The sequence below is a fragment of the Saccostrea cucullata genome, unplaced genomic scaffold (genome assembly GCF_032062105.1).
Source record: "Saccostrea cucullata isolate Sc308-1 unplaced genomic scaffold, CSIRO_AGI_Scuc_v1 ctg2363, whole genome shotgun sequence".
NCBI lineage: Eukaryota > Metazoa > Mollusca > Bivalvia > Ostreida > Ostreidae > Saccostrea > Saccostrea cuccullata.
The window spans coordinates 50,180-65,922 of record NW_026918705.1 but is presented as its reverse complement, the minus strand read 5'-3'; the positions used below and the strand labels follow the sequence as shown (position 1 = coordinate 65,922).

The following is a 15,743-nucleotide window of genomic DNA, read 5'->3' as shown; positions in this document are numbered from 1 at the left end:
GATTACAAAATGAACATCTAATTATAACATTAATGGTCATTTCCTCATTCAGAATTAGTGTTTTACGCAACTCCAAGAATAATAAAAAAAATCTTTATTTTTGTTACATAATGTGCTAATTCCTTCACATATCATCCGCATATTATGTAACAAGACAAGCATACTTTAAAAGTAACATTAAAGAGTAATTGCAATATACCATCTATTGCTAATTCCACGTACTGCAGTGCATGGTGCTTATGTTTAATACAGAAACTTGATGGTAAATAGATCAACAAAATATTTAATAATTTTGCAATTGTTTCCCTATTTGAATTTACACATGTATGTTATGCAATAAAGAATTATCTTCTACATTAATAACCAATAAATGAAAAAAAAATCATAATGGCAGTCTATATTAAGTATTTGTCAAGACAGTATGATTATCTTGTATGAATCCTCTTTCAAAATTTTGTTCATTTTTGTTTGAGAGAGAGAGAGAGAGAGAGAGAGAGAGCATAATTTTTCACTAATTAGTTTGATCAACATCTTGATGGTTTGGTTCATTGTCTAAACTTTTGGCTAAAATGTCCACATCATGATCCATAAAGCTGGGATTAGAGAAACTCCTCTGCCTTTCAACTGTCACGTGACTAAATGATGATGGTCTACTGTCGTTTTCCTTTAGAAAGGAGAATTTGGTTGGCCCATTTTTCGTATCTATTAGGTCTGTAACATCTGATGTCACTTTTTCATTCTTCCGTCTAAAATGAAATTGTTATTTCTCTGTTTACTACGCCAAGACCACACAGCACGTGTGAAATAAAGTGTATAGTGAAGTTTATTATGCCAACTGCGTCAATATTAATGAGTATTTAGCAGAAAAAACAATAACAGAGCAATAATTATTGTAACAGTTCTATATTTTTAAAATTAATTTGTTTATTAATTAATTCCAATGAAATACAGTGAGGTATGAGACTTGAAAAAAGGAAAAACACTTGAGTCAGGTTTTTCCGCCAAATCCTGCACCCCAAGGTGCGAAAAAATGTTCGAATGAATTAAAAAGACAACTCACAATTTTGTAATGATCAACATGACCACCACACCACATATTACCAACAAGGCCACAACCACGGCGATAACGTTGGCGTTGAGATCGTCATGCTCGGTTTGGAATTCAGCCTTCCCTTGGTCCTGTTTATCTGAACCCAGTGTCGGAAAAATTATCAAACTCACACCTCCGGTAGATTCAGTGTCATATTTTATCGTTGTCATTAATTTATGGTTATGGACTGTTGACTTTTCATGAGTGGTAGCTTCTGTTGAATTTACTGAAATGATATTTAGAAGATTGTACCGGGTAGTGAAATCGGCAGATGGGCTACAACACCTGAAACTTATTGGTTTATCATTTAAAATAATGCCATGACACAAACGCCATTCAAAGTCTTTGTGTTAAACAGTCTTGTCTGCAAATCAAAAATGCAAAAAAAGTCCATATTTTTAACCCACAAATATACTTTTTTTAATATAAATGTTTACCTTCTGCGCATAGTGCATGTAAATTTTCACTGCATTGACTGTACACGCAGTCTGGACTGCCATTTTTAGCTCTGCAGCTTAAGCAACCTTCTGTGTCAGACTTTTTTGCTCCTGTTAGTGAAAATTAAGAACATAAACATATTTCATAGATTTTCAACAACAAAACAATTTAATGCCTTGGTTTAATTCAAGATATGCGCGTTTAAATGTGAAATTAATATATACTCTGTGGATCCGCTTCTTTCAGCCATCGTCTGTTTCCATACCAGTAAGCACCCTCTGAAAGACTACTATAATCTGAAAACTTCATGTTTCCAAGATTCCCGCCCTTTTCCCGGCATTCCTCAGCAGCTTCATACCAATCCAACATACCAAGGTAAGCATCTTGTGTGCAATTCTCCTTACCAGTTTCACCTATTTTGGTAGAAGCAGCAAATAAAACCAAAATGATAATGGTCCCTAGATGCAGATAACATAGATCGTATCCCAGTTACTTGAAAAAAGACATTTTAACATGGTCATTTTCAAGCTTTTAAATCTTGTATTTACGAAAAAGAAAAGTGAGCCTAATGCATTCAAAAGTATAGCAAATACAGCATTAAAATGGATTTCTCTTCGATTATGATCCAAGCAGATTTCAGTATGTATAGTAATAATAAATCAAGATATTTAGCAACGCATTGTTTTCTATGTAACAGAACTTCAGCTTTATCATAGTAACTCACATGTTTCACATATATAACCGGTAGCCTCCATAAGACAATCACCGGAGTGCATGCTCATATAGTCTTGATGCTTTATCAGGCACATACATTCCACCGATGTTTTATACATCCCGTCAGCTACACTATTTCTATCTGGTAAAACGATATTAAGTAATGAATTACAGTTAAAAATTACAATAATATAAAATCAATATTTCTAATTTTGAATTTAAAAAATTCGATTTCAGGATTGTTTAAAGCAATAATATATATGAGCTGCATGTTTGAAATCGGATTTTTTTTTTTTTTTTTTTGGAAATTTGTAACTATAACTATTTTAATGAAAAAAAAAATAAAACATTTATAAACTTCTGTTGTTCATATTTGTGATAGAATTTTTTTTATTAGCTTTGAAGCAAAATTGAATTATTGTCGTCCTGTACAATATGATTTCTCATATGATACTGTATATTCGGTTGTACAGGAAAATTTCCTCTGTAACATTTCTAAATTTTATTTTGGGCTTATTGGTCATAAGGGTTTAAATGACATACAAATTAATCACAATAGCACATTTTACCAGTAAAATAAAATTCTCAAAAATGCAGCTCATATTGCTTTAAAGTAAAAAAAAGAAGAAGCATTTAAAGTTATTAACTTCAGGAATAATTTCAATTGGTAATCATATATGCATAGAAAAGATTATTTTTAAAACAAAATTCAATTCTTGTCTTGAAGAATGTTTTCCGATGGGAACTATTTACTTGTACCTATTTCATACACAATCAAGCGATCGTGCCCTCCACATAAGTCTGTGTATTCTCCATGACAATTCATTCCACAATCACTGGAGTTCGTGAAAGACGAGGACAGTGTATCAATATTTTCTATACAAAAACATTTGTCAATTGTTGTATTTTCTTTCTGAAAAAAAAATAAACGAAGTTTGTAATTTTTCGCAATTTTTACAAACATGATTGGACCGTCTTTTTTCATTGACAATCTTAAGGTATATTCATTCAAAATAAGAAAATCAGATTTTTGATGCGCTCGATGTCCAACCAAACGCATTGTACTATTGGATTATACTCACAGTTAGTCCAAGATAGGGAGTGTCTTTACAGAATTCCATGCATTGCAGAACCGAATTTTGCTTACTGCTGAATGACGATATGTATGATATATTTGAGATGTCACAACAACCTATCAAAGCAATCAGGAATTAGAACCGAGAGGCAAAATTCGGATGTAAAAGATACGTCCAAACTTATTGCAGTTCTTGCAGAAGAATGTTCATTTGAACATCACTCAACCTTGAATTATTAGGGGAGAAATAATGTGCTAACTGTTTATCGTTTTTCGACAAATAAGTACATATGCATGCGACAAAATGAGAAGACTAGAAATAATGCATTAATTATGCGTCAATTATCATATCGTATTTTATGTTCATAATCAGTGTTAATACATGAATTTTAAAAAAGCTACACGTATGAAGATTTATTTTTATCGTAACAAATAATGCGATACCTATGTTTCTAGCCCAAGGTGTGTATGCTGCAACGCCATATATCCAGAACGAATGTGAAGTAAACATATCATCTGTAAGGACCTTTTCTGAAAATTCCCTCTCTGTCAATAGTCTGGAACTGTTAGTTTCACAATTCCTCTCTGCATCGAACCAATCAACTCCTAGTAGCTGTTCAGATTCTTAGAAGAATTGGAAAAAAGTTTTAAAACATGAATAGATGGAACGGAGTTTGTTACGAAGAAGTAAGAATACAAGGAATTCTTCAAGGTATTAATAAAAATAACAGATCTTTAATGATAAAAATCACCTTATGGATACTTTAGATATTTACCAGTCACACATAATGATTCATGTTGATCCGAACAGTTGCCGTAGATACAATTTGCAGTTCCATTTTTGTATGTACACAAGAGGCACAATCTTGGAAAAACTGAATCTGGAATGAATTATTAAACTTTAAACATTATATCTGCACCTTAATATAAGATTCAACATAATATCTGCACTACGTCTTAAAATAGTTTTGTAACACACCAATGGACAAAATTGTTATCAAAGTTTGTTTGGTAATATCTTGTTAGGTGTATTCATGAAAAAAATCTTTCATTATATCATATTTATTTGTATTGAGTGGGAAAATAAAAGGCGTTTTTCTTTGACAATATGTAAATTAAGATGAAACATTGAGACAAATGTATAAATTAAAACCGAGAACTCAAATACACGTCTCCGTTAAAATGTAACAAGATGACTGTGTTCAATTCAATGTCAAATCTATATAAATAAATTTTAATGTAATAAGATCTGAAGAACTGAGGAACGAATAGTAACATATTTTGATCAATAAAACAGTACAAATTGTGAGCTAAAGAAACACGAGCTTCTAAAAACATCAGAAATATATAAATTTAGTATATATCTTCAAAATGCTACTCCTCCTACAGTTTTGGTCTGATTTCAATATACCCCCGGTATATGGCACACAAGTAGACTACAACTAAGATACATAATTCTGTGTATCGGTTTTTGATTTCGTTGAACGTAGTCCGAAAAATCTGACGTTTTCCTGGTCTTTTTTTTTTTTACGATTTTGATATTTTACATGCCAGGAAAACGTCAGAACCGGGTGTCGTATAGTGAGACTTCCCCCATAGTGAGGCTTCCCCCGGAAGGCTCACTATATAGTGAGTCTTCCCCCGGAAGGCTGGTTATATAGTGGGGGAAGTCTCACTATATAGCCATTCTTCCGGGGGGAAGGCTCACTTTATAGCCAGCCTTCCCCCATTCATAGCGAGACTTCCCCCCTCTTATTATAGTTTCCGGAACATTATTTTACAGTATTATTTAAAAAAAATTCTAACAGTGTTAATTTATGACGAAATTATCTTCCATATACATACATGTACGTATATATTTATTTTATATGCATGAACAGTTTGAATATCGTTTTAACTGTATATTCAAACATCTTATCTCAATCAAGTAATGACTGATGCATACATGCACGCTCTGTGTTTCAACGTATAAAGTGTAAAAATGAAATTGCGACAAAACAGATCTACACACTAAAATTGACAATTAGCCATCTCCGACTTTAGTGCAAAATAGTTTAGTCAAATAAGTGACAAATGCAATGCAGTATATATTTTTTTAATTTTACGTATTTTTTATACGTGTATATATTCAAACATCCAATCGTCCAAACCCAGTTTAATAAAATATCTTTAAATAAATAATTTTTAAAACACGACCAAAATGAAAAAAATAATTGTATGATTTGATGTATGAGTGTGATGAGCAGGGGATGCACACATTTTCATGCAATTTTTCCGGTCATAAATAAAAAAAAAAGGAGGGGGTTAAGCTCAATCCATGCATCCGGTGCATGCATGACAGTCAAAATTTGATTTAAAGTGTATTAGAACTCAAATCCATCTTATTTGATTTTATAGTGATGTAATTTAATTAATATATCACGCAAATTTAATTTCAAAATGAAATACAAATCCTAAAAATACTTCATAAAGGATGACTGCACTTAACGCCGGTTTTTGGGTCTTTTTCAATCTCTGTTGTCACATTTATTTTTGTTTTTATTTTTGCTTTAAGTCATTTGCTATAGAGTTTAGTCTATTTCCAAATGAAATGCAGTGTCATATAGGTTCTTAACTGCGTTGCAATAAAATAATTCGGTGTTTCCTTACCCCACCTCACTGCAAATATCGGGGAATTAGACTTATCTGCCCTTGATTGAAGATAAGATTTATAAATATGCATAAGAGGTGGAGCTAATATTGTTATGAGTGGTCTAAAATTAGAATAGTTACTGTATTTATATTTAGTGCATTCTCTCTCTCTCTCTCTCGTCATATGTTTGTCAGTTTTATCTTTTAAGTTTTCAAATAAAGTATATAACTAATAACAAATAACATCGACCGGTAGAGGTAGCCATTCTCATTGATAATCAAAATCAATGGCTGATGTCAACAATTCGCGTGTTCGAATATAAGTGCCGATTAGCTCAGTCGGTAATGCACAGAATCAATAATATTCAGGTCCGGGGTCAAGACCCGCTAACAGCAGTATTTATTTTTCCCTTTTATAAAGAAGAAAGAAAAACATCACAATTACTTTTAAAAATTTTTTTTGTTTCTTTTATAATTACTTTTCCCTATAAATTAGCGTGCTGGGGATGGTATGACGTCAATTTTATTTACTGGATCTTACTTTGGATGTTCATGTTAAACAATGGTTCAAAAAATGTAAATAAATCTCTTTCTTCATGAAGACAAGGAACATGTAGAGACATATAATGCACTCAAAAAAATATAAAGATAGTAAAATGAAATGCTTTTGAGATAAATATAAGAATAATCTTATAGATATCTAAGAGAAAAAAGAATAGCCCGTGCTCGATGGGAATGGATTGAAACAGATATGGACAATCACTATCGCCCAGCAGAATGTGTGTTTCATTACACGTCACGTGATGGAATTTTAGTATTCACAGAGTTACCTGGGTATAGAAATCACGTGGTTAAATATAATATTCAACAGGTAACAACGTGGTCAAAATGGCCTGTTTACTACAGAGAAAGTGAACACACGAGAACAGTTTTTTTCTCTTTTTAACCATGAGCGCATGTTTGTCTATTGATCTCCTTTTAATATGAAGTAATATATGTAAATATACAACTACCATAAAAAGGAGAACAATAGACAAACATGCGCTGACTATGCATTAAGCCTGGAAAAGGGTGGGCGTACTCATTATCTTATGGAGATTCCAGAATATGCGATGACCCCTCCCTATAAAAACGACTTCGAACTTTGTTAATACGAACTTTTAATTAACGTAATTACACAAAGTTGCAGTTAAGACATTTACCATTTCTACCATAAAAAGAAAAATGCCCGTTTTTTAAAAGAAGAAGGTATGGTTTCCATACAAATTTTGCCCTATGATTTTCTAAAAAATGAAACTGGTGTAAAAGTTGAAAACTCATGCTTTTTAAATAATTGAAATTCAATGCAGTAAAATCAAACAAGTCATTTTTCTCACATGTGCTTTTAAATGCTAATTATGACGTCATAAACATGTGCATTTTACCGTATTTTTTAAAAAATTCAGAAGACACCAATTTTCAATGGAATTTTCTTTCAGACAACATTGTCCACAGGCATCGCCCACAAAGATCTTGAGATATGTGATTTGCTATTGAATTTTGCACAAAATATCAAAAAATTAACGTGGGCGACGGCTGTGGACACTGTTTTCTATGGGAAAATCACCCTTGAAATGTGCCATTTTGAGGCTTTTTCTGTTGAAATAGAGAAATGCTTCAAATTAATGACGTCATATTTGCAGAATGGTAAACCTTCATGCCATATGCTTTCCTGATTTATCAAAGTCATTTATTTAACTAAATATTTAAGCCAGTTTCAAAACTTTTTGATGTCATTACATTTTTAGGGCACAATAAAGCTAAAACTATACCTTCTTCTTGATTATGTAGCAATTTCTAAGTTTCCTTAAGTGCAGTCGATCATCCTTTATAAATGTTAAAAGGTCCCTAAAGCATACAATAAATATTTAATTATGTCAATGTGTATAAAATCCAAACCGAAAACCGAAGGGGGAAGACTCACTATGGTCATTATGGGGGGAAGTCTCACTATATAGTCAGATTTCCCCCCAGGGGGAAGACACACTATATAGCCAGACTTCCGGGGGGAAGTCTCACTATGGCGGAAGTCTCACTATATGACACCGGCGCCATTAAGAAAACTGGGAAATCGCCGCCTCCAACTGGAGGCGGCATTCTCTGGTAGATTTTAGATACTTGCGAACTGAATTAAATTTCAAAGTCAAAAGTTATCAATAGTACAATACGTAAAGAACTTACCAAAATAGCTTTTATGGTTCATTTATGAAATAAATAATCCGTTGAAAAAGGTTTTGTCACACTGTCGAGATTTGTCTTCATTTCGTACATTTTAAAATCTTGCATGTCCTGTTACGAAATGTAGAGTGATATTGTCTTGATATTGGTGAGTACTAGAGGCATTGTGCTTTTGATAAATTCTGATTTCGGCATTTAGGTCGGTTCACAAGTATCGAAAATCAACTCCAGTTGAAGACGGCAAAATTTCCAGTTTTCGTAATGGCGCAACGTTTTCCTGGCATGTAAAATATCAAAATCGTAAAAAAGCCAGGAAAACGTCAGATTTTTCGGACTACGTTGAACGGTGTTGCCGTGGTTACGAAAATAGACATTTCAGTGAAATACTGTAGATCACATAATTTTCGCGACACCTTATTTTCGCGAGATAGTCATTGACTCTTGATTAGCGAGACAAAATTTTCACGAATTGTGGTTATTGCTCTATATAATCTTAAGGAATACTATTGTACGCGAGAATTAAATTTTCGCGAGCACACTATCTCGCGTAATTACGCGAAAATAAAGTTCTCGCGAATAAAAAGTGATTTACAGTACTTTTAAAATGCTACTCCCCATGTAGTTTTGGTCTGATTTCAGTGATTGTATTTCTTTTATGAATGTATATTTGATTTTGTAGAACCATATTTTTGAAGAGGATAATAAACAGGAACTCCTGAACTTATTTATGGTTCACATAGAATTTAATTGGATTCAAGAATAATTAAATATAAATATCATTATTACTTTAAAAAACTCCTTACATTCTTCTTCCAGCATCCACCTTTTATAACCAGTCCAAATTGTTTTATTCCGCGAGGTTCCTATATTACCCAGGTATCCACCTTGCCTTTCACATGCTTTCTGTGCGTCCTGCCATGTTAATTTTTCCATGAAAATCTTTGCAGAGCATTTGTCCTCTTCACCTTTAAAAGTCGTGTGTGTTTTGTGTTGAAATTATTATTGTAATTGTTTTAATTACAATGAAGATTGTTTTATTCCAATGAAGATTGTTATCTAAACAATATTCATATGAAGGGTATGATTTTTTTTAACAACAGATCGTACATGTATAATGATTGTTACTTACAAATTTTGCAAATGTATCCATCGTTGGTTTTCATGCAATCATCAATACTCAATGAAAAACCATTGTCATTCGATGTAATAGCAACACAATCTGACATTTCTGTGGGATTTTGTGCATCAAAGTGTTGTCTAAAATCTTTTATTTTATTGTAAAAGAGATAATGAGCTTTGTTAATATCTTCATTTTAAAATACAATCTACCTTTAATAGTTAAAATGAGTGACATTAGAAAATGGCGCTAAAAAGACAAGATGAAAAATACTTAGAACCTCATTTCTCTATCATTGCGTCTAAAAGTCTTGCTAAGACTGTATGAAATAGTTAAAGAAAGATCTTATAATTATATCTTTATAAGGATAAAATTCAGAATGTTCTTAAACTTCAGACACATTTTTTTTTAAAAAAAAAATTCATAGTAATTTGAAATGTTAACGAATGTGTCAGTCATTCTGTAAAGTAGATATTGTTCCATACGTACACACTGATATTACGTCCTCACTGCCACAAGTATTCATGAAATCACTTGAACAAGGAATGTAGCAATTGCTGATGTTCTCTTGATTAAGTTTCTCATCTCCCACGCATATACAATAAACATTCATCATGTCTTTTGTCTACAATTTGACAATATAAATTCAAAGTCTTCAAAATTCAAACAAAATTTTCTTTCGTGAAATTCATAGTATTTGGATTTTGATAAGAATTGAAAGAAGAAGGTATAGTTTCCATACAAATTTTGCCCTGTGATTTTCTAAAAAATGAAAGTGGTGTAAAAGTTGAAAAATCATGCTTTTTAAATAATTGAAATTCAATGCAGAAAAATTACAAGTCATTTTTCAAAAATTTTCTCATAATCATGTGCATTTTCCCGAAAAAGTTGCAGAAGACACCAATTTTCAATGGAATTTTCCTTCATTTGGACAAAGATTTTATGTGATTTGTTATTGAATTTTGCACAAAATGTCAAAAAATTAACGAAATTGATATTTGATATATTTTAAACACATAATCAGATTTTATTTAACAATATTATTTCAAAACTTTTTAATGTCATGATATTAATAATATATTTTAAACACATAATCAGATTTTCAATATTATTTTAGATGATATTAATAACATTTCTGTATCTATACAACCGACCGTTACTCCTATCCGAGATATATTCATTTTGTTACAATATTCAAAGCAGGATGGGATTGGATTTAGAGATGATGGTACCAGCTGTTTTTGTGCATGAAGCTCGGAAGAATTAAAACAACCTACAAAAAGAACATTATTTCGTTCCTGGTTGTGTCATAATTTTCCAAAATTCGAAGTTTTTTGGAAAACAAAGTCTGGTTAAGTATTAGATATAATGAAAGTTGTAAAAGACAATGATATGTCAAATGATCTTAATAAAAAGTGAACATTGTTGAAAAAGCTTAAATGCTGTCAAGTGCAATTTAATTAGGCTTTTATAGTCATAAGTGTTTAACTTATATTTATATATTTGTCTGTATAATGAACGTCGTTTTAAAATTGTAGAATAAACGTGTGCTATTTATTTTGTTAGCTCTTATATAATATAAACTGTATTTCGAGAGCTACTTTATTTGTACTACAATGTATATAAATCTGATATATTTCACTTTCACGATACTCCGATATGCTTTTAATAAAAATTACCTTCATACTGTATGAAATCCGTAATGGTGGCCATTTTATTGGACCAGTAATATGTTGAGTTAGGTGTGGTGATGTCCCTCAATGCTGGGTCCATAGTCACGTCTAACCCGGAGAGAAGTCTACCTGACAAGTTCTCAGTACAGGTGTGGTTTGCAGTGTACCAGTCATTTCTCTCCTGGACGCTCACATCAGAACCAAAAACTATAGCGATAAGTACTACGCGTCAAACATCGTACCCTCCTCATACTATTATTAAACATTCAGATAGAATGAAATACAACGAGAAGAACTTTATCAATTGTATATGCGCTTTAAACGTATACTATATGAAAGTACACTCGCATCTTGTAGAGTTAATGATGAACACTTACTTGTTGTTAGGAAAATGGCATAACAGGCTAGAAGAAACATAATCATGTCCAATGTGTATAATTACTACAGACCTGTACTAAAACGGGTCAGGAAGTTACTCATAAAAACAATATTTTGAGGAAAGGACATGGTATTCACATTTATTTTAGGGTGTATCTGTAAATAGTTTGGAGTTTTGACTTCCTATGAATGTAATATTTTTATCCAAAACCCGGACATTTTAATTTTTATTCCATATTTGAAGAAGAATGACATGATGTACAATGTTATAAATTAGACATTTTAACTTCATTTTATAGAATATACCTACTATGGAACTATACGTGAATGGGTCGTTTCCGTTGTGTTCCGGAAACTTATGTATAAGTATATAAACGTCTCGACATTTGAGATATCAGAGAGACTTATACTTCAAGTGACAAAGCATTATCGGAGTAAAAAAGAGCAATCGAGATATGCTTACAATCTGCTGATCATGAATTACACAAGTATGTCAACATAGGAAGTCCGGTGACGAAGGAAAATTATTTAAGGAACTTTAAAGTTATTTTTTCATAACTTCGAAACGTTTCATGACTGATTTTGATAGATGCAACATATGGAGATAACGAACAGTATTCAAGATCAAACGTCCATTAAACAATAAAAAAAAAAACATGTTTTTTTGCTATGGAGGAGTAATTTGCCAACCGGTCTCAACCACGTTGCTCCTTGACATGATCAGGAAATATTTGATTGTGTAGAAAAATGGAAAATGTTTAAGTTTTCTCAATGTTAAATTGTATTTCTAAAAAATGCATTGTTTAAAGCTGAATAATTTAATTTTAGTTTCTTCTTGTAATTTGATGGATAACAACTTGTTTTAATTTATCGTATATTGCTTATAAGAATTTTTTGAAGTTGACATTGAATAATCATTTTAAAAAATGCATTGTTTAAAGCTGAATAATTTTAGCTTTTACTTGAATTTGATGGTTAAAAATGTTTGTTTATATCGTATAACATATGCCGCCTGCGTCACAAGGAGCTACGTCAAAAACGTATTACTCCGTTTGAAGTTACTTTTAATTAAAATATGTTATATTAACATAACTTTTTGGGGAAACACTGTTAACACACTGAATTAAATTATAATGAATAAAGCTTATTTTATGTAACATAACTTTGGGCAGTTAACACACTTTAAAAAAAAAAAAAAACGCAGTTTATAAAGTGTAAACTGACCCAAGTTATATTATATCGTATAACTTAAGTTAACACAAACTTCATTCCTTTAACATATTTTCGTAACGTACATTATCTTTAATGTTACACATTATAAACACATTAATCTCATTTTTTTTACATAATAGAAACGTGTGATATCCCAATAAACATATAAATATCCTTTGTTTTGTGTTTCTTTCTACTAAATGAACTGATATGAATGCCTCTAACAAAGTTGGCCTTCAAGCTTACTGTAGTCTGCTGTAATCGTTTCACTTCTGTTTTTTTTTTCACGCTTTCCATCAAATCTGAACAACTTTTATGTACAAGTCCTGAAATCCTTTGAAGTAGTTTATAGGTCGCATTGCCGAGGGAAAGATTATTCAGTTGTATATATAAAAATACACATCTGAAATGCTCACAACTTTTTTTTAAAGAACTAAATTTTCTCTAGGTTTTTCAAAGGTAAACAGTGTTGGTATTTTAGTTGTTGGATGTCCTGATCTTTTCTTAAAACTATTTTCTTTTGTTTTTACATTAATATCTAAATAAATCATAAATGTTTGCTGATCCATTTGGAAATAATAAATAGTGTCCTTTACAAAAAATCATAATTCTTTTTTAAAAATCGTTTCCGTAGCAAACTCAAATTTAACGAAAGTAATATTTATTTTAAAATGTAAACGCAAAATAAGATTTATAATTAAAATTTAGTTAAGAATAAAACTATATTAACCTTTCTAAGAAAAAAATATAAATCCGTTTACTAATACATGTACTATTCATATATTAACGATGCATATTAACATTTTCACAAACATTGGTGATGACTTTGTGGCAAAAATTTGAGGGGATTGTTAATTAAAATATAATGTAGCAATGATCAAAATGTTTGTTAGTGTGAATATTTATCACAAAACATGCACATATTTTTGTGAAACATGCAATTTGTTACGGTTAAATTTCTTACTGTATGGAAATGTCGACCAACGTCTAATTGTTTTGTTGACCTTTTTTCTGAATATTATAACTTTTTTGGAGCCTAGTTAACTTGTGAACTTTTTAAAACTAGGCAACGAGGATAAATACAGCACAATTTTTTCTTACTTTTGTGAACTTATTAATTGCAAATTATGTAAATATTGCTAAAAAATATGATGAATTTAACAGTTCTATTTTAAGATTTGATATTCATAATTGGTTTGTATTAGTTAGATGCTCACTTTTTTCTTTGTATGACAATCTTCATGCAATTAAGTATGTTATAAACTAAGTTAAACAGACCTTTATAGGGAATTCAGCATTATATTTGTTAGCGTACATATCCTTTGTCTTGTACGCATGTTTTGAGTAAGGTTCGTTATTCTGTTTTTGCACCGAAGAATTTATATTTGGGTTTGAATCAGGATTGTTCATTGGCATCAGACAAGTAGAACGTACGTGTCTACATTTCTTGTAAAAATCTTGTAAGAAAAACTTACTTATGCGTTTTGATTTTTATAGTACTGCTTAAAAACATATGGATATGCTAATCGTTTATGGAGGAAAACTTAACAAACACACATAGTACATGTACAAAATCTTATATCTTGAAATATGAATTTCATTATAAAGCAATTCATAAAATGTCGGTATGTAATATAAGAAATCCGGTAGAAACATGCGAACAGCTAACAAGACGTGTAGAATATACTAAATGAAGAATAACACTCAATTCGAAAATATTTCTGAAAAAAAATAAAGTAACTTATATACCATATATATACTTGCAAAGAAGTCAGTTGTATTTTTAAAGCCTATATTGGAGGGATTGGCGTTCTAAAATACCAATATTTTTTACAACTCGGACACAGATTTTTCGACCAAAGTTTAACTCCCAAAAACTCGACTTATAGGCGAGTATACGAGGGCTGTTCGGAAATTATTGAGACATTGTGTATATTTTTCTTTCTAATGAACGTCTTTCGATGACAATTTGTATATACGTTTGACAAACATTAATAATTCATAAAAGCAAGACATAATTTACAAATATTAAACTTCTTGTCTTCAGTGGTATAAAAATGTGTCAATGGTAGAGGTACCCGGAGCAGTCACGAAATCAGATATTGAAAATATATATCAACAACGTTCAACCCCATGGTGGACCCATACTAAGAGCGAAAATAATTAAATTTATGTATCTTATTTTACAATTTTATTTTGACTTCATTATGAGCAAGTTTGTTGGAATTCTGATCAGGAATATGGAGATCATTAAAAAATTATGCGCGGTATAGGAATCTGATTACGAGGAAAAAATGGATTTTGCCGTTAAGGCGGAGCAGCGAGAGACCTAAAACTTTGTGTAGCGCTATGTAAAACCCTTTTCCAGACTGAACAACCAGCTAAACAACAGGAAAACACGTCGAAGGGTTTGTTATTTAGTAATTTATGTACATGTATGTACCTTTATTTGTTACCTATAATTCAACCAAAGTATAATCAAACGCTCCGGACGACCATGAATTTTTACCGCTACGGAATTAAAAACGTTGACCCTCCCTGCATAAATCGACACAGCATGATACTGCATCATTCTGTATATATGACGCATGAAAAATTTAAACAAGTGTAGCAACAGACAATTTTAGTAAAAGAAAGGTTTATAAATATAGACAGTTTGATTTTGGTATGGTATGTATAATAACAAAGGAAGGAGAGTAAATGCTTCCCGATCGTTCACATGCGAAAACATGCACGGCTACGTTAAAATGACGTACTGATGCTGCTCCAGGTCGATAGATATATGCATGTTCATGATTTCACCAGAAATTATCTAATTATCCTAAAAATTAGAAATTTTGCATAGCTGTTTAATTTGTCCTTCGTTAAAGGATGAAGAATTTTCCTGAATTTATCTCTGTCCTCTATGGAGTAAAAGTAAATGTCTCAATAATTTCCGAACAGCCCTCGTATACGGTATATATGTCTATCACACTATTTTGTGCAAAAATGGGGAGCAATTGAAAACCGCAAATTTATTAATCATACTTGAATATCAAGAAAAATCTCAAAATGCGAACATCACACCCACCAGGGGCCTCATGTTTTGATCAAATAGACGGATAATAGTAAAATTCAAAGAAAACCAAGTTAAATGCTTATGTAATTTGTATTAAATATGTCAATCAAAATTGCCAGTGATAGGTTGCATTTGTATTT

General features: G+C 31.4%; 1 protein-coding gene across 2 annotated transcripts; it reads right to left on the bottom strand.

Annotated features, from left to right (window-relative positions):
- Window positions 1–79: 79 nt before the first annotated feature.
- Window positions 80–11,446, bottom strand: LOC134269889 (uncharacterized). 2 transcript variants are annotated; one of them, XM_062752082.1, is made up of 15 exons: window positions 11,333–11,446; window positions 11,085–11,162; window positions 10,437–10,555; window positions 9,772–9,907; window positions 9,295–9,429; window positions 8,969–9,130; window positions 4,094–4,198; window positions 3,762–3,941; window positions 3,325–3,434; window positions 3,002–3,155; window positions 2,253–2,384; window positions 1,753–1,941; window positions 1,528–1,638; window positions 1,061–1,316; window positions 80–746 (listed from the first exon to the last, which is right to left on the bottom strand). In XM_062752082.1, the coding sequence occupies exons 1-15, from the start codon at window positions 11,376–11,378 to the stop codon at window positions 512–514; spliced, it is 2,148 nt and encodes a 715-aa protein (XP_062608066.1). In that variant the 5' UTR covers window positions 11,379–11,446; the 3' UTR covers window positions 80–511. The 2 variants fall into 2 exon arrangements, with proteins under 2 accessions (XP_062608066.1, XP_062608059.1); XM_062752075.1 differs by having other exon boundaries at window positions 10,962–11,162; window positions 11,333–11,445.
- Between the last annotated feature and the right edge of the window lie 4,297 nt (window positions 11,447–15,743).

Excerpts from the sequence above, each read along its gene's own strand:
- LOC134269889 (XM_062752075.1), bottom strand. The coding sequence starts at position 11,378 with ATGATTATGTTTCTTCTAGCCTGTTATGCCATTTTCCTAACAACAA. Across the intron at positions 9,908-10,436 it reads TATCTCGGATAGGAGTAACG|ACAAAAGACATGATGAATGT; the intron begins GTCGGTTGTATA and ends GTCAAATTGTAG. Across the intron at positions 4,199-8,968 it reads GTGGATGCTGGAAGAAGAAT|ATTCAGTTTTTCCAAGATTG; the intron begins GTAAGGAGTTTT and ends AATTCATTCCAG.